The sequence below is a fragment of the Lissotriton helveticus genome, chromosome 8 (genome assembly GCF_964261635.1).
Source record: "Lissotriton helveticus chromosome 8, aLisHel1.1, whole genome shotgun sequence".
NCBI classification, from domain to species: domain Eukaryota; kingdom Metazoa; phylum Chordata; class Amphibia; order Caudata; family Salamandridae; genus Lissotriton; species Lissotriton helveticus.
Genome location: NC_136069.1, coordinates 1,238,554,226 through 1,238,578,786, shown reverse-complemented (window position 1 = coordinate 1,238,578,786; position 24,561 = coordinate 1,238,554,226). Strand labels below are relative to the sequence as shown.

Genomic DNA, 24,561 nt, shown 5'->3' with positions numbered 1-24,561 from the left:
GTTCAGCAAACCGGTCAAATGTTAGGGCCAGTCCAGCCCGGATGACATGTATCTCCCTAAGATATAGGAGCAGGTTGTCTCCGTACAGTGAGACGGAGTATAGACCATCACCCAGTGGTATCCCCCAATTATGGCTCTGCGCATAAAGGGCAAGTGCCAGCGGGTCTATAGCTAGGGAAAAGAGCAGTGGAGACAGTGGGTAGTTCTGCCAATTGGCCCTCTGGATTGGGATATGGTCCGAGATAAGGATACCTGTTTTCACTTTGGCAAGTGGCAGGGTATAAAGAAATGTATCCATCCTAATATATTGATTCCCTTGGCCATAGCATGGCAGCAGCTCAAATAAAAAGGGCCATTCCAGGACTAGAAAGCCTTCTTCAGATCCAGCACCAGGCCGCCCGCCTGGGGCCAGAAATGCAGAGTATACTCCAGGACCCAAAAGAACCTCTGTAAACTACGTGAGGTGTTATGGGCCGGGACAAACCCGGTCTGGTCCGGGTGTATTAATGCTGGTACTAAGGGTGCCCGGCAGTCCGCAAGTACCTTGGCTAATATCTTGTAGTCCGTATTGAGGAGTGCCAATGGTCTGTATGAGCCTGGTCAGTAGGGCCTCTGTCAGGCTTAGGGAGGGATATGAGCAGTGCCTCACAGAGCATAGCAGGCATGCAAGAGGTCAGTAGGGTATTATATAATGTCTGCAGGTAGGAGGCTAAACGTGGAACATCTTCTTTGTAAAATATAGTTGGGTGACTGTCTGGCCCAGGGGTCTTGCCGGTGACAAGCGCACCGATGGCCTCCTGTATCTCAAATAGCATATTGGGGTTGTCCAGGTCTGCTGCCTGCTCTGGTGTGATCAAGACACATCTATCTGGAACGAGACAACCCCTCCCAGAGATGCTGATGTCACTGACTTGTATAGTGAAGTGTAGTGGCGTGTTAAGTCAGCATGTATGTCTTTCTGTGTATGTAGTAGGGCTCCAGTGGCAGCCCGCATTTCTGTTATGGGGTGCCTCAGCTGTTCTTGGCAGATATGCCACACCAGCAGTAACTCTGATGTATCAGCTTCAGCATGTGTTTTGCAGAGTGATCTGCGTAGTTGGGACAATGCAGTTTCTCCAACAGCGCAGTATGCTTTCACTGCACGCGCACAAGGCAGCCCCTGTGTGTAGGATTCAGCATTGCCTGAGTTTCATGGCTCAGCAGTTCACATTCTATCTGAGTAATATATTCTTGTCTAGCTGGCAGTGCATGATCAAGGTGTTCACATAAGCATTGCTCTCTAATGGCCACTTTAAACGCGTCCTATTCAATCAGTCTGGACGTCGCCGTATTAGCATTTATGTCAAAATAATTTGTTATGGCGTTACTAAGGGAAGTGCATAATGGGGGGTCCTCCAGTGCTGCCGGTTGTAGCCTCTATCTAGGGATGGGGCAAGGCCCTGAGTCCCAATTCAACTGTAAATCTGGGTGTGTGGTCTGAGTATGCGCCACCCAAGAAATCAATATGGGGTATGTATGGAAGTATTTCAGGAGTACCAACTAATTGGTCAATACCGACATGCAGTTCACGCGGGCATGAATAGACCCTGGGCGTCACGTAAGCGCCATATGTCAGCCAATTGCCAGTGCCTAAGCCAGTCGGTCAGTGTCTGGGTATTGGACGCGGCATCCGTGAGAGAAAGAAGGGGGAGAAAAATCCAAATCGATCCTTAAAACACTGTTAAAGTCCCCACCTATTAGCCAGATTATTCCACTCCAAAACGAGAGCACCCTAGAAATCTTGTTCATGATTGCCGCCTGGTCCGAATTAGGGACATATGTGCCACCAATTAGGACACAGCAGCCATCCAACCGGCCCTTGATGAAAACATAGCGACCCTCCGGGTCAACAATAGTAGCATCTGCCATGAAGGGGATGCCAGCTTTGACCCACACTAGGACACCGGGTGCCTAAGTGAGGTAGTTTGTGGAATAAACCTGTCCACGCCAGCACTGTTGCAGTTTCTCAGCCTCTGTTCTTAATAAACGAGAATCTTGTAAAAATGCTAGATGTGTAGAGTGGCGGCAAAGGTAAGAGTAAACAGCATATCGGCGAGAGGGAGTTTACATACTCGCACATTCCAGGTGAGGATGTTGGTGCAGCTCATAGCACTGACTGGTGATTGTGTAGGGACCAGAAAACCCTAATGAGGCTGGGAGGAGCTCATCTGCAGTTTGAGGAGTCATCTTGGGTGACAAGACAGGATCCGATCTGAAAGGCCAGGTTGTGGAAGAGTCATCTTCACTCGAGGACCTAGCTGTCTCATACTCAGTCTGGTTTTAGAACAAGATCACACATTGTTGCAGCCATCTATAGTGTGTGCCGCCTTTCTTGTATTACCTGCTCCAGGTTAGGTGTGGCCCTAGGTTGTGGGAAGCGCTCCCATTGGCGGCACTGCCTACACCTCCGGTCTCCCCCTGCACAAGTCTGTCATCGCCGTCATCTGACACTGGGATGGCGTGAGGGATGTAAACCAGGAGAGCTCAATCCAGTCCCAGGCCTCCTTGGGATCTGAGAAAAAGTATTTTCACATTCACAGTAACACAAAGCTACTTGGGAAACAGGAGAGAATACCTCATATCTAGGTCAAGAAGCCTGCGTTACACTGCTAGGATCGAACTCCATTGGTGCTACACTACTAACTAATATTCCACAAAAATCACGACATGTGCATTGTCCATCACTAGTTTGTAAGTTTACAAGCCTCTTTAAGGATAAAGTCCTGGTAATGCAGTAGACAGAACACTAACGGTCTGAGATTGGCCCAGGAGAGGGCTTTCTTCCTGGAACATGTGCGCTCACTCAACAGAAAAGAACGGTGAGAGAGCAGCATCGGGGACAATGTGACATACCCACTGTTCAACGTATGTGTGGTATTGGTTGTATGTGTAATGTCGTGCGCGTGTCTTGTCTCGTGTGTGTGTTAGCGCGTGTATGTGTGTGCGTGCGTGGAATGTATGGAATGTGAGGAGTAGGGAATGTAGCGAGAAGAGAAGCGGGCTGGAGAAGAAGGGTGGAGGTTGCTGTTGTGTTTGGTGTCGCTGTTTATCCTGTACTTGTGAAATAAAGAAGAAGTGCGGAACTTGAACCTGCCTACGAGTTTCACATCCAACATATGGCGACGAGCGGGATTTGAGACTTCACAGCGGCACTGAGCACGATTCCGGAAATTATATAAAAAAAAAAGAAAAGGAGTAAACGAAATATCTACGTATTGCTGAGGATTACCGGACCACCCTTCCTGGCATTAATTTTGGGCATCTAGTCAACGGAAACCTTGTTCGGTAAACTATTTATAATTTACATTTCCAGCAGCGCCCACCTGTTACATGATGCCGTTGATGAGCATTTTTCAAGTAACTCGCACGAGTGGATGCGCGAGTAATCATCCGTGAGTGTTCCATCGATGCGGCTAGCTGTATGACGTGTTCCACATTCCCTTGAGCTTCCGTAGCTGTGTTTCCACGTCGCTACATCGTCATCACGTCCGACGACACAACGTGGCAGCCATTTTAAACTTGACGATCGTATCCTAGCAACGTGTCAGTACAACACCGAGTGCTGAGTCCGACGCTGTTGGTGTTCTTCGTGTGTTGATTCAACAAGGAACTTTAAGTAAGCACTCTGTCGTGACTCGGTGTTCGTGGCTACTTCTACATTTGAATTTTAAGAGCCAGCCAACTAAGTTCTTGACAGTGAACTTTGGTGAACTTTTTGCCCAAACTAAACCAATAACATCCACAATACTGAGTGAACATTGGTGAACTTTTTGCGCAAGCATCATATCTGTTTGGATTGTTGTTTCCTGTTTTTTTTGCTTATTAGTCTCCTTTACTGACCCAAATGTCTTCAATTCTCCCACCGCCATTCTTCTTAGCGGAATCTGGTGAACCTCCCATAGCATGGGATTTATGGCTTGATATGTTTGAAGCCTATGTTGAGGTTTTAGCTGAAGAAGAATCTTCTCAGGAAAGGATGGTGTCTTTACTTAAACACAGACTTGGCGCAGTGGGGTTAAGGGAGTTTAAAAATTTACCTAAAATTGATGATGCTGGTGACATGGGTGTTTATCAATGTGCTGTTAAACAGATGCAGGAAAGGTTTGGGAGGAAGATTAATGTGGTAATGGAGAGGTTTAAGTTTTATTCGAGGGCTCAGAAAGCGGATGAGTCAATTGATCAGTATGTTTCAGCGCTAAGGGGTTTAGCTGTTACGTGTGAATTTGAGAGTATGACTTATGACCAAGTTCTACGTGACCAAATTCTTATGAAAATAAAATCAAAAAAGATCCAAGAAAAGTTATGGTCATCAAGCAGTACTTCATTAAAAAACGCTATTGAGGTAGCTAGGGGTGTGGAGATTTCGGACCAGTGTATCCGTGAAGTTAGAAATGAGAAAAGTGATCCTGCATCTGGTTCAGTTAATGAGATAAATAAGGGTGATAAATCTAAATCCAAAAATGAGAATAGGTCATTTATGAACTACACTAATAAGAAAAGCAATGAGAAAAGTTATGAGAAAAGCAATGAGCAAAAGAAGTTTCTGTGTTATAGGTGTGGATCGTCCAACCATTTAGCAAACTACAAGTGGTGTCCTGCACTTGACAAAATTTGCACGAATTGTAAAAAGAAAGGTCATTTCACTAGAGTGTGCCACAATTTTAAGGCTAAAGTTAATTGCATTCAAGAAGATGATCAAGATGATATAAATTATATCCAAGATGATGATGCCTTTCATGTTGTAGGTGAAATTTGCAGTGTACATGATGAATCAGTAAAGGTGAAGGGTAGAGTCAAGGAGCTACCATCTACTATTGTTAACATCGATGGTTTAGAAGTTAAGATAATGGTAGACTCTTGTGCGTGGTACACCATTATGGGCATGGATCAATTTAAGTCACTTTGGCCGAACAGATCATTATTTGTTCAGGATGTACACCCTGGGGGTTATACTGGACATAAGATACCCTTAGAAGGATTCATATTAGCCAAAATTAGTTTTGGACACAATTCATGTCATGGCAAAATATATATATCTAACAAAGGTGCAACCATTTTAGGATGGCCACACATGTTTGATTTGGGCATGAAAATTGATCCTCGTTTAGAGTGCCCTGTTTATTCTATTCAGGATGATTGTCGTGAAATGAATGATTATTCATTTTTAAAGGAAAAATTTCCTGATGTTTTTTCCAATAGCATCGGCAAGATGATTGGATTTAAACATAAAATTATTTTAAGGGAGGGCACATATCCTGTGAAGCAGAAACTGAGAAATGTACCTATCAGTTATAGAGAAAAATTGGGTGAAATACTTAAAAAATTGTGCAAGGATGAAATTATTGAACCGGTTGAGAGCTCAGATTGGGTTTCGCCAGTCGTAATTTCTCTTAAATCCAATGGCGATTTGCGTTTATGTGTTGACCTAAGGTGTTTAAATGAAGCTATTTGGGTTGACACATTTCCCCTTCCAAATTTGCAAGAACTTACATCTTCTGTTGGTGGGTCTTCTTGGTTTTCCAAGATAGACTTAACAAGTGCGTATCATCAAATTGTTCTAGATGATGACTCGACACATTGTACTGCTTTCATTACCACTGAAGGGATGTTTAGATATAAACGCATGCCATTTGGCCTTGCAAGCGCGTCTGCAGTATTTCAAAGAGAGATGTGCAAGATCTTACAAGGTATTAAAAATGCTAAAGTATTTCAGGACGATATTTTAATATATGGAAGTGACAAAGAATGTCATGATGAAAGTTTATATGCTGTTCTAGATGCTCTGAGGAATAGTGGACTGACCATCAAAAATGAGAAATGTGTGTTTGGGAAATCTGAAGTGGAGTATTTAGGACACATTATATCCAAAGATGGTATTCGACCTAAAATTAGTCATGTTGATGCTATTCTAGCTGTTCCTGAACCTGCAAATAAGGAACAATTGATTCTTGGGGTTAACAGAATTTTATTCACGCTTTATTGAAAACTATGCCTCGAAAGTTGAACCATTGAGATTCTTGTTAAAGAGGGGTGTAATGTTTACATGGGGCGAGCATCAAAAAATGTGTTTTGAAAAATTGAAGAAAGAGATAGTTACAACACCATGTTTAAAACCATTTTTGCCAAATGCTAAATGTATATTATCTGTGGATGCGTCTGGTCATGGCATTGGTGCTGTATTTTCTCAATGTGTTAAATCAGAAAAGTGGGTAGTAGCGTATGCCTCTCGCACGTTAACGAAATCAGAACGCAATTATTCCGTAATAGAGAAGGAATTATTGGCTGCTTCATGGGCTGCTGAGAGATTCAGGATGTATGTGTGGGGGAAGAAATTCAGAATTCTTACCGATCACAAACCATTGGTTAACATTTTGAGACCTGAAGGTGGAAAGAATTTGACTCCTAGATTAGCTCGTTTGGCTTCAAAACTACAAATGTTTAGTTTTGATATTGAGTACATTTCTGGTAAAGACAACGTAGTTGCTGATGGTCTTTCAAGATTGCCAAATATGGATTCGACGGGAAGTGAAACTAATAGTGATGGTGAAATAGCCTTCACCATCAAGGATGTATTTTTGATAAATGAAAAGGTTGTTGATAGTATTGTTTCTGAGGCATCTTGGATGTGCGAGATGGACAAGGACGTGGTTTTGAAGGAGATTAAACGGTTCATAGTTGATGGGTGGCCAAGAGAATCCAGCTTACGTGGTGAGAGTGCTGCATTTTCAAAGATTAGAGAGGAGTTGTGTATTGTTAATGATATTGTTCTAAGAGGTGACAGAATTGTGCCTCCAGTTGGTTTAAGAGAAAGCATCGTTGGAAAGAGTCACATGGGGCACGGCGGTATGTCCAGCACTAAGAGAAGGGTTAAGGAGTGGTTTTGGTGGCCAGGGGTTGATTCTATGGTGGATAGATTAGTAAGGAATTGCAAGGTTTGTGGGGCTAGTGATAAGGTAGCAAAACCATTGAATGTGCCTTTAACTATGGTGGAATTACCCGAGTATCCATGGCAAAAAGTGGCGATTGATTTCATGGGTCCATTCTCAGCTATATCTGCAAAGGATTGTTACGCTATTGTGTTGGTCGATTATTATTCGAAATGGCCTGAGGTGAGAATGGTAAGTGGAATGACTACGGAGGTGGTCATTGAGTTTTTAGAAGATGTATTTTCAAGAGAAGGTGTTCCAGAAATTTTGGTTTCGGATAATGGACCTCAATTTGTATCGCAAAAGATGGAAGAGTTCTTGGTAATAATGGGTATCAAGCATATCAAGTCATCACTATATCATCCCGAAAGTAACGGTCAAGTTGAGCGCTTCAACAGGGTGGTTAAGGAAGTGATTGAATTGGCATTGAGCGCAGGCTTACCCTGGAGGAAAGCTCTACTAGAAAGGTTAACTGCATATCGTGTGACTCCGCATTCCGCCTTTTGAGGTTTTGAGAGGTAGGAAACCATTTACTGGGTTGGTTCCTTGGTGGTTGAGAAAAAGAAATGAGAGAATGCGGTGCAGTAACAATGACATTGATAAAGAAATTAGATCTGAAGTCAAGAATTATCAGGATCGTAGCCAGAGGTATCATGGAGGTAAATGTAATTGGCCTTCGGTGAAGATAGGTCAAATGGTTCGGGTGAAGAATCCTAGGATTGTGTTGAAGGGTGAAAATGTATGGTCCAAACCTTTGAGAGTAATGAAGGTGTTTAGTAGTGCGGTGGAATTGGAAGATGGTAAGAGGTGGAATTTTCGACAATTGAGTTTTTGTAATGAGAGGGATGGTGCGGTAGGTTCATACTCTGGCTCTCGTTCTGGTGGAGTTGATGAGGGGACGTGCAGTGGGTATATGTTAGGTGATGATTTTGGACTACAGAAGGATGTGACGTCAACTGGTAATGTGATTGGTTGTGATGCTAGGCGTGATACAGGAAGTGATATTAGAGACATTGTTAATGATGTTTCATCTCGTTCTGATATTAGTGTTGAAGGTGGTAACTTACGCCGTGGCAATAGAACGAGGAAGTTGCCTGCCCGGTTTTCTGATTTTAAATTAGGGTAGTTTTCGTGGTGGTGTCTTAAGTTGTTGAGGAGGAGGGTGTGTGGTATTGGTTGTATGTGTAATGTCGTGCGCGTGTCTTGTCTCGTGTGTGTGTTAGCGCGTGTATGTGTGTGCGTGCGTGGAATGTATGGAATGTGAGGAGTAGGGAATGTAGCGAGAAGAGAAGCGGGCTGGAGAAGAAGGGTGGAGGTTGCTGTTGTGTTTGGTGTCGCTGTTTATCCTGTACTTGTGAAATAAAGAAGAAGTGCGGAACTTGAACCTGCCTACGAGTTTCACATCCAACAGTATGCAACTGCGTCCTCTCCCTCCATATTTTCAGGGAGGCCCACCACATGAATATTTTCTCCCTGAGCGGCCTTTCACGTCCTCTACCTCTCTTCCACCACTCGAATCAGTTCATTGAGCGCATGCAGGTGTTCTCCGCCTCACAGGCCTGTGGTTGTAGCGTGGCAAGTGTCTGTCCTACGGCACTGACTTTATCTGCCAACTTGCAGTGGTCTGTGAGGTCTACCTCTACATTGTCTGTTTTGCATTCCAGGGAGACCCAGGATTTTTCGGTGCCTGCCAGGACAATATCCAGTTTGCCATTGTTGGACGGGGGTCGATATCTTATGCAGAAGTCATTTGCTAGGGGAGGAAGAATGAAACCAAGGGTGTTGCATAGGTCTAGCTTCAGCGCTGCTAGCGTCCAGTGCAACAAAGTTTGTTGGTGGCCCCTAATGACCACCTCCACCACTGAATCCCTCACCACCTCCCTTTAACAATGTTCCTCAAGTCTCCATAACCACTCTCTCTCAGATGAATTCACTCATACCAGTGTAGGGTGTCAGAGCACTTTACATCACACACACTACTGAGAGACCAGCAATCATAGGTGTGTAAATCAGTGTATAGGAAATGTTACATAAGACAGAGGACCACAAGGTGTAAGAGTCATGTCATCCATACTGGTAGGCAGTACAGTTTAAGAGTGCTTGGTCTGGAGAAGCACAAACTGAGAGTTTAAAATGTAACACCATGGTTGACGGCCCCTTTAATTATAAGAATTGATTTCTACACAAATGAACCCTTTTTGCAACATTAGGATAATGAAAGACTGGGGGGAAAATCATAACCCTCTAATCTATACGTTCCTGTTTGCATGCAGCTCTTTGATGACAATGAGTAGCTCACTGTTCTATATTAGGACTTAGGACACTGCAAGTAACAAAAGATCTCTTTGACAAAAGCAGTAACCCACTGGACGATTTACATTATATGCACTTTGTGATCTGCATGGTACATGTTTTTGCAGCAGGCATATTACCTCTGCTCTACCTTTTGATGAGTCAAAACACCTACTAGACAAAACTATGGGACCGATTCCCAAAAGTAATCTGAGACAAAATCCTAACTTTATGACTTTCGGTTTTCACAAAGGGCATTTAGGAGTAGGAAAGTTAGGATTTTGTCTCAGTTAAACTTAAGTTTTACTTAAGTCAAATTTAAGACCAAAACTTAAGTTTAACTGAGACAAAATTCTAACTTTACTACTCCTAAATGCCCTTTGTGAATACCGAAAGTCGTAAAGTTAGGATTTTGTCTCAGATACATTTTGGGAATTGGGCACCGTGATCTCTTTCCAGGAAGAACATTAATCACCAGAGTTATTTTGACATTTTTATTGATGCCTGAAAATTGCTGGAGGCCAGAACGTGCCAGCAGGTCCTATTAAAACCTTAATATACTTGCAAACATGGCGCTCCCACCCGAAGTTAATGCCCAGTGTGGGGCACCGGTCGCACCGCCCTAGAGCCGGCCCTGGTGTTGCACAGAACCTTCAAATACGTGTGACTCAGGCCAGGGTAGCAGTGCGTCCAATGGGAAGCAAGTAGTCGGTAGGGCCCACTTGCACACACAGCAGTCCCCCTTGGTGCACGTGCAGCCCCAGGGGGAGAGTGTCGTAGAATCAGTTTTCCCGCTCCACAATTAACACTCTTTGACATCTGGTCCACAGTAAGATGGCGACATAATATGGAATGTGCAAATCTGTGGGTCAGCCATCTCGCCCTGTGACATCTAGAGGCTATCAGCATATGTATCAGGCGTAGCGTCTCTATGTGTTTTAAGCACTGGAATTGGTGTCCAAGCCTCCACTGTGAAACATCTCCCCCAAAGTCACCAGCAACAGAGAAAATGCTAGAAGAGCGGGGAGGGGTTGGTCCACCAACTCACCACATGTCCTTCAGGGCAGTAAATTCAAGATAGCCACTCGTAATGGTCAACAGGCCTTGCAGCGGCACAGCGCCCCACAGCAAGGAGGGTGCTCCGCACCGGTACCAGCGGGGTCCATACAGATTAGGGCAGCAGTCAGCAAAGCCAGGGAGGAGGGGCCCTAAGTGGGTGCCGGTCCACAACGTAGCTCGAGGCCCACTGCACAGTGTCCGGCGCCATCAGCTCTCCCAGCACTGTCAGAAGCGGTGCAGCGTATGCAGCTCCTTCGGCTACAGTAATGAGGCGCTGCTTGGCGTCACCTCCTTGGACAGAGGCAGGGGCGGATCTACGCTTAGTGTCTGGGATCCTGTGTTCAGTGGCTACTAGCACGGGCATCAGGTCCTAGCCGCAGCAGCCACGAGTCATAGCCGGCAACCGGCATCACCAAACAGCGCAGACATCCCACAAACACCCTCACCATTGCTCCCCAAGTTGTGGAGCTCGGTATATCCATGAGAAGGACCAATGGCAGCCGATTTGCAGATTAAAAGGCCGCATAATAGGGGTTATGATGCGGAGTGCGGCCCCCGGGGGAAGTGAAGGTCGCAGACCAGTCTTCCCCCGGGGTTTTCGCGCGATAAACGGAAGGACAAGGTGGAGGGCGGGACTACAGGGGTTAAAGGAAGGGGTGGGATTGGGGAGGGCATATAAGGTGTCAGGAGAGGAAGATCCGGCCTCTTTCTGACACCTGAGCACCACCGGGAGGGCGTTTAAGTCTGTTAAGATGTAGGAGCAGTTTTTTGTGGTGGCCGATTTGTCGATCGGCTGGCAGGCAAAGGGTTTGGCAGGTTGTCGTGTCAGTCCCCGGGGAGATGCCCCTGGAGAGCTTTTGGCGCAGCGGGTGTTTTTTCGCCACGAGGCGAGTGCGGAGCAGGCCGGTTGGTGAGGTCATGGCGGGCGTGTCCATCAGGTGCAGCCCCTGGCCTGGATGGGGATCCGACATGCAGTAAGTGGTGCGCGTGTGAGGAATGGCCGGGCGCAGCGGCGGGGTTTGTGGTTCGCACAGAGGAGCTGCCACCGTGCACGCCGGGTGTGGCTGATAGAGAGGGGGCACCCTGTCGGGGAGCGGGTGGGGGCCTCGCGCCACTCGCGCCTGTTTTTTTCTTGTCTCAGGCTTTCCTGGGGTTTCTTGGCTCGGTGCCTTTGTCCGTGGGGGGAGTGGGGCCTGGGGGCCGGTGTATGAGGCTGATGGGGGCCCCGCATCGGGGTTGGGGGTGGGGGGGGTGTTTTCTTTCCCCCTCTTCGTCCGCTGGCCTTGGGGGCGGGGGGCTTGCCCTGGACGCCTGGGAGGGAGGGCGTGAACGGTCCCAGGTAGGCAGCAGGGTGAGTTTTTTTAGCGCAGCTGATCCCCGTTTGCCGGTGGGATTCCGTTCATTGCTGCCGTTAGAGGGTCCTTAATTTTGTTGCGGGCATTAATAAACAGTGGTTAGGCAGTGGGGAGTGTGACACATTCAGCGACGGAGCCCGGAGCCGGCAGTGGTCCAGCAGGCCCCCTACCATTTTCTGCAGCGAGGTGGGACATGGGCCCATCTATTATGGGGGCCCGCACTCTTCAGGTTGGTCAGGTGGCTCTGGTGATGGCTGTGTGGGTGGGTGGGGGTCGTGTTCAGGTGGGGTTTGTATGCGGCACGGCGTAGGATATCAGGGACAAGTGTGAGGTACGGCCGGGACGGCACGAGGCCCGGTGGTGCTTGGGCCTACCTGGTTGTGGCGACCCGGTGGAGGGAGTGAACTATGGACGGTGGTCGAGCTCGGCAACAGGTGTGACACCAGCAGGGCGCACTACGGCCTCCAAACGCTGGCCCGAAGCAGTAAGGGCGGCGGCCTGCCCTCCATCGGGGGATTCGTGCAGCATCCAATACAGCTTTTTATCCAGACACTGTTAAATATGTACTGTGTATGAGTTGGCACGGTTGTTGTGGGAGAAGTGCGGGGGTCGGATGGTGTGGTTGTGAGGGGAGAAGTGGGCTCCGGGGTGTTGTGTGATGGGGATGGTGGGTTGACTGGTTTGGTGCGAGTAGGGCCGGGGCTGATTGGCTACTACCGGGGGGTACATGGTGACAGGACTGTTTCTTTCTTGTTGCTAGGGTCAAGGGTGGCCAAGGTAGGACCTGCAGGCACAGCCACGATGGGCATGGCGCCTATGTACGAGAGGGCGTTGTGCGGGAGCAACTCCTTGGGAACGCGATTACAGCTGCAGACCGGGGAAGCGGAAAGTTTTGCGGGGATCATGGCGATTCAGATGCAATGTGCTGCGAGTGTGGGGGGATGTTTTGGGGGATACCAGTGCTGCTGCGGCAGGAGTCATGATGGGAACCCAGTGTGGGTGGCATGATTCACAGAGGATACTATGTGCAACGGGGATGGCAGGGATGGCCGGTCGGCTCCCAAGTGGTCATTTGGTGGCATGGCATTGGCTTTCGGGTGGATGGGTCTCTGGGGTTTGGATGCTTACACTGGCGACAGGGAGGAATGTTCCTGCGAGATCGGACGCTACCCCCCTCATGACGGGCGGGGCAGCGTGGCAGCGTCACGTGGGCGCAAGGTTGGAGCAGAGAAGGTAGAGGGGGGTGCTAGATGCTCCAGGGAGGTGGTAGCCAGCTTTTGGTGTACCATGTAGGTGGAGGAATGCTTCACATCTTGCTTAGCGGATGCGCGGGAAAGGGTTGATCGGTGGGGCTATTCACGCAAAGGTAGGGGGATGGTTGTGACGGGCTATGCCAGAGGGTAAGAGTTTTTTAGTTCCCAGGAGTTGGTGGCATGGCAGTTTCTTGGGGGTGGGTGGGTCGCATGAACGGAGTGCAGGAGGGAATGCACGGCCTATATCGGCGGATACAGGCGGGGGGCTGCGCAGGGTTCCTCATGGGGTGGCGTAATATGGTGATGAGCGTCTGACGCATTGGCTAAGGCGGGGGTGTTTTTTGGCGGAAATGTTTAAAGAGAGATGTGTTTTGATGTGCGGGGTGCGAATGGCGGCTCGGCCGATGTGAGGCGGGAAGATGTACCGCGGTGGTAGAGGCATAGGTCCGCTGCGTGCTGTGGTCGGTGGGAGTTTGTTTTTTCGTGGAACTGGGTGCTCGGTACTGCACGCCATAGAGGGAGAGTGGTGGTTCAGAGGTAGCGGCGGATATGAAGGAAGTGTAGGGGAGGATAGGTTGGATTGCGTCGGGCATTTTGGTAGTGCCAAGATTGGGGCACAGGCTTTTCGGGGGAGCAGTGGAGGAGCGGTGTAGTCGTGACAGAGGTGTGCCCGGACATGAGGGCTGTGGGGGCCGGGTGTAGCGGCGTATTGGTGTCGGTCTGTTCGGGTTCAAGTGTGTGTGGACAGATCACGAGGGATTGTGAGGGAAGGATATTGGAAGGAAGGAGACGTTTTGTCGGAAAAAGGGGAGACATTTCTCCTGGCCTTTACTGGCCTGGTGCGCAACGGGGCTGCTCTGTGGCGGGAAGGTCTGGTGGAGGCGTGTGGTTCTAGGGTGCTCGGAGGCGGCAACAGCGGTGGTGCCACAGGGTGGGTCCCGGGGGGCGGAGGGGTACTGGCGGGGCGGCGGGAGTACAGTAAGGTGTCTGTGGCCACGTGGGTAATGCGGGTATGGGGTTTGCTTTGCAGAAGTTGTTTAGGCCGACTGCCATAACAGGGCTGGGGGAGCGCCATGCATTTCTGGCAGGAATAAATTCTTTTTTCTACCATGGTGGTCTGGAAGTAGAGCTGGAGCCAGGGCAGTCGCCTGGTTGGGGTGGCCTTTTCTCCCGGCATTTGGTCAGCACAGGAAGCGCGCTGGCGGGGGGTAGATGTGACTGGGCAGGGTCCGTGATCATTGGGTGGTGAACTGGTAGGAGAACAGGTCGAATGGAATTTGTTGGGGGATGTTTGTGTCAATACAATTTCCGTTGGGCGCAAAGAAGGTGAGGTTGCCATGATTTGACGATTCATGTAGGGGGGAAGTTACTGGGATTATCCTGGGGGTGCTCAGGGGATGTGTTCCCAAGGGACGAAACATGGCGGGCGTTCTGGTCAGGCGCATGGTTGTGCTTGGGGAGAGCCGGTTTGGGGGTTAAGGATTTGGAGGTACTGGCTGTGGCGTTTCTGGGGTGAGGGGGACTGTTTGGGGTGAGATTGAAGGTGCCCCCCCCCCCTTTTTCACGGGGAGCCACCGGTCACGGTCCAGGAATGGTCGGGACTGTCACTCAATTACATTCGGACGGAGGTGCAGGCGGGGGATGGTCGTCCACGGGGGGCAGCTAGTATGGACAAAGTTTGGCCCGAGAAAGACCAGGGTACGAAGGCAGGCCCGGATTGGTGAATAGTCGTTCACTGCGTGTAGTGGGGGATACCCAGTTAACTATCCAACGCAGGGGGATGTAAGAGATGAGGGAGGATGACCGTGCAGGAGTTTGATTCTTTACAAAGACCGAATTTGGTTCGCATTGCGATTCCTTTATGGACCGAGAGCGGTCTACAACTGTTGTGGTTTGCCAGGGGATACAGAGGAAGGAGGTACAAGGGGTGGATGGTCGTTCACCTCGGAAGTGGGGGAGGGACATCTTGGGTGACCAATGATTGGTCCAGGGCGGTTGTTGGTTTTGGTGAACTCAGGTGAAAGTGGTGGATGGTCGTTCACCGCGAGGGGGGCAATTATCCAACGCACAAAGATATACAAGATTTTTTATTTTATTTTAAAAATATGTTTATTGTGGAGTAGATAGCAAAAAGGCACAAATAAGACAGTCATCAAGTCAGTTGACATGTAAGGAACAGGAAGGTCAGTTCCAAAGCAAATACACAGCCAATTACGGCCCACAACCCGGAGGCCGGCCGGCGTCAGAGTGACCCCATAAACAAGTATAAAAATTTTGTTTTGTTTTCTTTTTCATTTGTGCTTCAAATATCAGAAAAACAGTATCAATGTCTACTCCAATTTTCTAATTTTGCATATCACACTATATAATGGTATAACATTAACAAGAACCCCCATGAATGGCAATGCTAGCGCTGATCCGAATACAGGAGGAGATAAATGCAAGGGCCAGATAGGACGCGGTCATCTCAGTACAAGGCGGTCAATTGGAATTACAGCTAAACACAAACATACCGACAGGGAGTACCGGCATGGCACACGGGACCCCTACTCTGCCTCCCGACACTCCGCCCCAGGGCCCCCCCCTCATCCCCCGACTCCGAGGAGGCGGAGGAAAACAACTCAGCGCTGGTGGCATCCGAGTCATTCCCCTCCATCCCCTCAAGACACATGGCCCTCCATGCAAGTAAATCCTCCTGGAGCTTCCCGTCCCTGCGAGTGCGCTGCATATGCGTTTTCTCCGCCAAGGCCCATTCCTTGGCGTCTCGTAGCCAGTAAGAGACTTCAGGTGCCCTCTGACCCATCCAGGTAATGGCCACCCGCCTCCTCGCCAGAACCAATAGAAGTTGCAACAACTTATAAGACAGACCTTTCTTCTTTGGCTTAGGCACCAATGCCAATAAACAGTGAAGCGGGTCTAACTGCAATCTAAGATGTGTGATCCGGGTAATATGAGCCACCACCTCGCGCCAAAAAGCATGGACCATGGGACACGCCCATGCCAGGTGCAGGAATCCCGCCCTCTCCATCCCACATCTAGTGCAATTATGACGTCTATCTGACGAGATACGGTGGAGGGAGACAGGTGTCATGTAAGTGCGGTGTACAAAGTTGAAGTGAATGAGTTTGAAACGCGCGTTGCAGGACACTTCACGAGTCAACAGTCCAATCCTCTTTCTCTGGGCTGGATCTAATTCTGTCCCCAGGTCTGCCTCCCAGGCCACCCAAGCTGGCGCTAATGGGGGAGTCGAGTCTCTGCGCATGGCAGAGTAAAGGAGAGAGATCAGGCGCCGACCTCTACCACAGGATAAGATGATGTCCAGGGTATTGGTGAGCTGGGGTGCCTCCGGGAATTGGGGCCATGTTATCCTGGCCATATCCCTAAGGCTTCCGTAATGCAGGTATTGGCCCCCACTGAGTGCAAAGGAGTCCACTGCCCTCTCAAATGACACAAAAGAGTCGTCCGGGTAAAGATCTGCGAGAGTCTCGCAGCCGCCCACGCGCCACTCACGGAAGGACATATTTGCCTCCATGTTGAGTACCGGGGCCAGAATCCAAACGGAGAGCTCCCTATGGAACGGCGCTCGTTTCAGAACCCTCTCAACGAACCGTTGCCATACGCTAGCCGTATGTCTCACTACATAGGGCAGATTATCGTCAGCGCCCCGACCTAACATGAAGGCCTTCTGTAACTCCTTGACTGCAGCCGCACCAGCCAACAATGCCAGTTCCCAGTTCTCGTCTTCAGCAAACCACCGGGCTGCCGGGAGAAGCTGCGCCGCATAGTAATACAGATCAAACCTCGGGGCCTCAAGGCCGCCTTCATCCCAACACCTTGTCACTGTATGTAGTGCGACCCTACTACGACCGCCCGCCCAGAGCAGGGAGGTGAGGAGCGAGTTCAACGTACGGAACACCCGGGGAGGCAACGGGCACAGAGTATTTTGCAGCACATATAGGACCCTAGGGAGCCTCACCATTTTGGCAACTGCCAGACGCCCCATGAGGGAGAGAGGGAGCGTATTCCAAAAAGCAACAGATTTACCGAGGGCTGCGAGAACTTTGTCAATATTGTGGGTCAGGAGAGCCTCGTCGGAGGCGGCCACTTGAATACCCAAGTACCGGAATGTCAGACGTTCACATCGGAGGCCCAGATAGTGAGAATCCGCATCCGGAGCAGGGATAGCAGCCGTCAGTGGGAATACCAGGGACTTGTTGACATTCATGCGCAGTCCAGAGGCCGCGCCAAAGCGGTCCAAAAGTCGCAACAAAGCGGGGAGGGCCTCCAGCGGGGAAGTCAGATAGAAGAGCGCGTCATCGGCGTAGAGGGAGACGACATTGGTAGTGTCCCCCACTACGATGCCCCAGTCGTGCAACTCCTTGCGGGCAGATACGGCCAGGGGCTCGATTGCGAGAGCAAACAGGAGGGGGGAGAGAGGGCAACCCTGCCGGGTGCCCCTCCCCAGCGACCATTCGTCGGAGCGGGCCGATCCCAGGCGCACCCTGGCCCGGGGCGCTCCGTAGAGCACCCGGATCCAGTTGCGAAATCCGGGACCAAACCCCATTTTCAAAAGCACATGCATCAGATAACCCCAGTGCACCGTATCAAAGGCTTTAGCCAAATCAACGGAGACCAACACGTGAGGAGCCTCCCGCTCCCGGACCTCATGTAATATATGATTCAGGCGTCGCAAATTCATCGCCGTATTACGACCGGGAACAAAGCCACACTGGTCCGGGTGGACGAGCTGGGTCACGTGTGGGGCAAGGCGATTGGCCAGCAGTTTAGTAAGGATTTTTGCGTCAGTGTTTATCAACGTAATAGGGCGGTAAGCAGCGGGGTCGGTTTTATCACCGCCCGGCTTCAAAATCATACAGACCTCACCCTGATTCAAGGTGGGCGGGAGGGTGCCCGTACGCAATGCTTCATTGTAGACCTGTAGGAGGAGGGGGGCGAGGGTATGCCCGAACGCGTGATAGAACTCCGCAGGGAATCCATCCCCGCCAGGGGTCTTGGCCCGGGGGAGGGCAGCCATTGCCGCGGAAATTTCACCTAACGTCAGTTTGACGTCAAGTCCCTTCGCCGCCGCTTCCTGTAAATTTATCGAGCCGCGTGAGTATGTCGTGGATCGACACCAGGGCAAGGCCCTCGGCCCGTCGATCCGATGCGTCCGGATCAGACTGGGTCTGAATGCGCAGAAGCTCAACCTCCGCAGTCTGTAAGTCAGATAGCAGCTGTTTCCTTACCCCGTACGACAGGCCTATGCATGCTCCGCGGACGACCGCTTTCAGTGCCTCCCACTTGGTGGAATAGGACAGGTCCCTCCCCGCCCAGTTGAGTTCCAAGTAATCGGAAAGCGACGATGCCACATGGTCCCGGGCCACCTGGTCCTGAAGCAGATCAGTCGGCAGCCTCCACGTACGTGGACGCGCCGCACGATCAGGCCACTGCGTCACACACGTGACTGGAGCATGATCTGACAAGTATCGGGCCTGGTGCGTAACCACCAATGTAAGAGAGGGGGGAAGGTTGGCCGCCAGCACCCGATCCAGCCTACTATGTGTACCATGTGTCGGGGTATAACACGTATAAAGCTTTTGTGCGGGGTGGCATGGACGCCATACATCCACTGCCCCAATATTATGCATCACGTCCCGTAAGCACGCCGTCATACGAGGCTTAGTGCCCGCTCTAGGTGGATGACGGTCCAGCTCATGATGTAACACGCAATTGAAATCCCCGAACCAAAGGAGGGGTGCATCCAGGCTCGAAGCCACAAGATCCTGTATCTGGGAAAAGAAGGCCGGGTCATCAATGTTCGGTGCATACGTGTTAAGGATCAGGAGGTCCTTGTCGTCCAATCTGAGTCTAGCTAAGATGTACCTGCCCTCCACATCTGCATCTATATATTGAACAGCGCAGGGAACTCCAGGGGCCACCCAAATTAAACCCCCCCTAGCATATGTAGAATAGGAGGAATGGAAAATCTGACCTCTCCACTTCTTGGCCAACCGCTGCACACCGTCCTCATCTAAGTGGGTCTCCTGTAAACAAGCAACCGAAACCCCATGACGTTTAAGGAAAGTAAGTACCCTATGTCTCTTAGTGCAGGTGCCCAAGCCACGCACATTCCACGTTAAAAATGTAAATCCCATGACCAATAATCACGCCCAATCGGGCCACCGTGTAAATGCAACCTGAGCCGTCCCCAGCTAGCCCCCGCTACATAGGAGTCTAGAAATGCAGCGCGTAGGACAAACCCCCTACACATCGGAATCAACATGCGCAGAATGCCAATATCAACAATGTCACAAACCCGCTCCCACCCCCCAACAACCCCAACACACGAAACTTTTGCATGAACCCCCTCAACCCCACCACCCACGAGCAAAAGGATAGCAACAACCAAAACCGCCACCCCGCCCTTCCCCCGCCAGTGCCAGGACGTGCACAGCCACCCCATACAACACACTCCACACACACTCACACACAGCAATCAACCCCACCCACCCACCCTCCCAGCTCCCCGAAAGACCAGCAATTCCGATAAAGACCCAGGCATAACTCCCCCGCCAAGCCAGCAATGCGGGAGTGACAACCCCCGCCCTCACCTCCCAATCCCCGCAGTGCATACAACCCAGTCGCCAGACACAAGATACCAACCAGTGATGGAAAGGTCCCCAACGTCAAGGATAAAATGTGATAGTTCAAAGAGTTGCGGGGCCATGTAGAACCGTACAATACAGGCGAGCTTACAGTGGAGTCCTTGGAGGCAAACAAGGATCATTCCGACCCTGGCGCCGGTAAGGCAGTCTCCGGGACCACCGGAGCTGTAGAATCCGTGTTCAGCGGCACTTCCTGCAACGTGTCCGGTACCAGGATATTATCAGTAGGTGCAGCCGCCCCAGTCTCAGTCGAGCCAGACCTTGAAGGCAAGTCGTTCATCAGGATGGCCCCATCTGGGCCCACCGTGGGACGAGCCTCAGGAGAACCACGGGACCTAGAGCGGCGATTTCTCCTGCCACGCCGTCTCTTCTGTGGCCTGGTCCCCCAAGTGTCGCGCGTGCCCCCTCTCTCACCTGGGGGCAAATCATCTCCTCTGATCTCTAGCCACTCCCATACCTCCGCTGGTGTCTCAAAGAAGTGCGCCCGGCCCTGGGAAAGCACCTTAAGCTTGGCAGGATATAGCAGCATGTACTGGAGCTGCATGTCGCATAGTTTTTGCTTGACTCCCAAGTAGGATTTCCTCTGTTCCTGCACCTGCTGGGTATAGTCAGGGTAGATTGATATGCGACTGTTCTCAATTGTATGGGGCCCCCGACTCCCTCGCCGCCCTGAGTATGCAGTCACGGTCCTTATAGTTCAGGATTTTCGCGATGAGGGCTCTCGGAGCCTCCCCCGGTCGTGGAGGGGGTACCAGAGCTCTATGCGCCCGTTCCACAATAAAGACGTTGGACAGTCCATTCGGGCACAGGTGTTCACGGATCCAAGTCTCTAGGAAGCGCTCAGGGTTCCCTGCTTCCAGCCGTTCCGGTACTCCCAGGACCCGTATGTTGCTCCGACGCGCCCTCCCCTCCGCATCCTCAGCACGTCTCTCCAGTGCACGGGTAGTAGAGGTAAGTTGGGTGAGTGACTTCTGCAGGGAAGCTACCTCCCCCTGCAATTGGGTGATGTTGCCCTCCGCATCCGAGACCTTGTCTGCCACTTTGCGAAGGTCCGTCCGCAAAAGGTTCACGTCTATGGAGACCGTCTCTATCTGGCGTAACGTGCGAACCCTGAATAGCCTTGAGAAGTTCCGCCCTGGAGGGCTCCGACGGGTCTTCAGCCCCATCTTCAGTGCCCGTCTGGCGTGTGATCCTTTGGGGCTGCAGGCGGGGGGTAGTGTACTGCGTAATCGTATTTGGTTGGGAGGTCTTAGTACTACGCCCCGAGCGGGCCGCCATGACAACCGTTGTAAGTCCGCAGGACCCAAGCAGGGAGGGCCCCCCAGGAGCAACCCAAACAAGGACAAAGTAGGCGCACACCACAGCGCACGGAGGATGTAGGGCAAGCGGCGCCCAGGCAACTCAACCACACCAGGGGGCAAGGCAGCGTAGGAACAGCACACGTCCCCCCACACTTACCGGGGGACCAGGATCTAGGGCCTCGGCGACACCACAATAGGCAGCACAGGGTAGAACTCGGGCTCCGCCGCCCCTTCACGCTGCACTCCTCTCCTAGGCCCCGCAGCTCCGGGCAGGGCAGGATTCAGAAGCACCCCGCTACCAATTGCCACGGACCCCTCAGAGGCCGCCGGCCGCAAGTCCCAAAATGGCGGATATGTGGGGGAGGGGCGCAGTCCGTCCGCAGGTCCAGCAGCTCCGCTCCTAAATCACCGCCAACACAAGCGGGCAGCGAGAGGCCAAAGCCAGGGCGCAGGGCACAGTCCGGCGGGAGGAGGTGCACCAGCAAGGAAGGTCCGCAGTCATCAACAAGTGGGCTGGGACCAAGCAGGTCCACTACAGTCCGGGGCCCCGGCAGTCACCCCCACGCCTCAAGCGGTACTCATGTCTTCACCGCCGGATGCCGGCGCCTTGAGACCCAGGCCCGTAGTCTCCTGCAACCACGAGGAGGGGCCTCAGAGCTCCAGCCCAGCAACTCCGGACAACATGGACGGTGCCTCCGTCCCGTTCTTCGCCTCACCGCCCAGCAGGAAGATCACCCCGGCTCCGACGCTCGACCGCCCTCACACGGGTCGGGAGCCCCAGCCAGGTCGCTCGCAATCACAGGAGGGTTCAGTCAGGCCGGGGAGTCCAGGATGGTACGCCCGCGGGCCGGTCCAGTGAGAGGCCCAGTCCTCGGTGTTGCGTGGATGAACGCACCGGCGCCACCCCCAGCAGCAGACGGCCCAGCTTCCACAGATGTTGCTGGTCGCGGGTCCGTTCCTTCGGGCACAGGGGACTCGGCGAGGTCAGCGCTACCCCTCCGACACACTCTCCAGTGAGCGGGTCAGCCCGGGCAGGATTATTGAGGATTTTAGCTGGTTTTCGGGACGGAGCTGGCGGAGCTCACGTCCTGCCGGCCATGCTGCTTGGCCACGCCCCCCAAGATATACAAGATGAAGTGGGGATGAACAGGCAGTGGTTTCATGCTTACCTAAGACCAAAGTTTGTTTTCATTGACATCACACGATCATCTGAAGATCACGTCACACTCTAGAATGTTCCTTTGTCGTCATGAACCTTTAAGGTTACTCATTCTTTGCAGACGTGATGTAATTCCATGTAGAAGGGGGACAAACTTACATGTTACACCGCCTTTGGGGGGAGGCACCTTTTATGGGCCAGGAGCGGTCAAAAGATTTTCATTGGTTGTCGAAGGGGCAAAAGACTGTTGTACAGGGGGTGGATGGTCGTTCACCTCAGGAAGGAGGGGGCACCTTGGATGGCCAATAGAGTGATCCGGAACGGTTGCTGGTTCTGCTGAACATGAGTACAGGTGGTGGATGCGGGCCAGGTGGTGGATGGCCGTTCACCGCGGGGGGGGGAGAATTTTTACCGCCAAATGATTGGGACCGGACATGTTGCTGGTTTATACGGGCATTGGTTCAGGTGGTGGATGGTCGTTCACCGCGTTGGGGGGGGGGGGGGGGGGGGGCGTTCTTCCGATGGGGAATGGCCCCACTGGATGTTTTTGGCTTACCCGGCATGCAGGTACAGGCGGGAGTGATGGACTATCACCACGTTGAGAGCAGTTTTTCTTGGTGGGGTTTGTCCAGGGGACGTTCCTGAATTGCAGGGGACGCATGTTAGGTGGATGGTCGTTCACCAGGTGCTGCTGAGTGGAGGCTGCCTTTAGGCACGGGACTGAAGGGCGCGTGGGCCCGTTCTGGAGGGGCACCTTTTGCGATTCACGTTTATAGCAAGAGTGGTACTTTGCTGCAGGACACGGGGTGAGGTGGTGGATTGTCGTCCACTGGGAGGCTTCCGGTGCTGCGGGCAGGAGGCGAAAGGTGCACAGGACGGGGGGGGGGGCAGGTAACCGCCCTACGGGGGTTCCCTGGTTGGCGGTACTTTGGAGGGGTGGGGAGTCACATACGGGCGGATCCACCCCTCGGGTGGGGGGAGAACGGTACCCAGGTGACTGATAGTGGGGCACGGGAGGCAATGAGCAATAAAGGCAAAGTCAACAGAGGATGCTTGGAGGGCAAGTGAAGGTGAGAATGGGGAAAGGAAGGAGGTTATCGAGTGAATGGGTGAAGAGTCAAACAGGTCAGAGGGTTTTGGAAAGGCAGAATGGAGAATGCGTGGGTATGGGATGGAAACGTATATTTCATGCATTGATGTACTGTTAATAAGTCTAAATGATTATGGAAACGTATATTTCATGCATTGATGTACTGTTAATAAGTCTAAATGATTGCAATCTTGTCCTAATAAATGGCCTTTTACACTTCAGTGTAGTTATTGCGCGACTCCGTTTAAGGTAGTCAGCCATCTTGGCCTCACAAGCCATGTCCCATCATAATTTTACACCACGATTTTTATGCTGTCACTGAAACTACAAAATGTCCTTTTTAATTTCAAAAGAGTAAACACCCATTTTAAGTGGAGTACTTTTATAATACGAGCATAACTGTGACAAGGAGTTCATATCATCAAATTTATGTGTACGCAAGTATGAATATAATATACAGTAATGTTTGTATGTGGTAATCAAATAATAACCCTCTGTCTTCATTCTTTGTAGGATGCTTAATGTTACACACACCGTCATCTCCACAGTGTCTTCGCTCCCCGAAGAGTTGACAGAAGAAATTGGGCCAGCTCTGTCTCACACCGTGGTATTATGATGTCTCAGGGCACTGGCACAAAATGGCGTCCGCTGTCCCACATCCAATGACTGTGAAAGGGAACAATCTGATCAAGTGCAAATAACGGACACAGAGAAACAACGTATATTACAGGGGCTTTTTAAACATAAATGCAACTTCGACCTTTGGCAAGAATTCCTTGAATCTTCTCTTAATGTAGCTTCATGTATACATCTGGACCTCTAAAAAAAAACGTAAAGGTTATATAACACATTTTCTTTGGGGTGTAATTCCAAATATCCAACTGCTGAAACACATGACAGATACAATACACTTCATGGTATTGATGTAATAAACTTGTACTGCATGTGTCAACACCAGATTACATAAAAGTATTCATTTTTTATAATTAAGTAGATGCACAATAAACTAAGTTTCCACTTTTTAGAGTTTGCTAAGGTATGCTTCTTGAAAATAGGTACCATTGTAGCTGTCTCAGCCCAGAAGCCAATTTTGTTTTTAATGATACAGTATTCTTTCAGATATTTTATCACTACGTCAGGTGGTTCAATGGAATGCTTATTTGGTCTTGAAGAAAAAATCTCTGGAACAGCCCTTAGGGAGTAGTGACACTAAAGTAAAACCCAAATATTTGGAAAAGGATAACTCATAAGCCACAATGATGAAAAGGAGGCAGGTGTGGGTAGAGCCTAGCTGAGAGGAGCCCATAGGAAAATGACAGCCAGAGAGAAAAATAAACCCCCTATACAGCAGTGGCATCACTGAACTGTACAACCCCTTTATTCAGTGGCAGGGAGGGCTGTGACTAAAAACATCAGCTAACT

At 50.8% G+C, this 24,561-nt stretch overlaps 1 protein-coding gene across 1 annotated transcript in view; it reads left to right on the top strand.

The window, feature by feature from the left end:
* The window catches only part of LOC144771939 (uncharacterized), an 83,263-nt gene extending 59,112 nt beyond the window's left edge, over positions 1-24,151 (top strand). The window contains exon 8 of the mRNA XM_078656169.1: positions 23,653-24,151. Within this exon, the coding sequence (XP_078512295.1) occupies positions 23,653-23,755 (103 nt within the window). The 3' untranslated portion in view covers positions 23,756-24,151. The remainder of the gene's footprint in view (positions 1-23,652) is intronic.
* Positions 24,152-24,561: the final 410 nt, after the last annotated feature.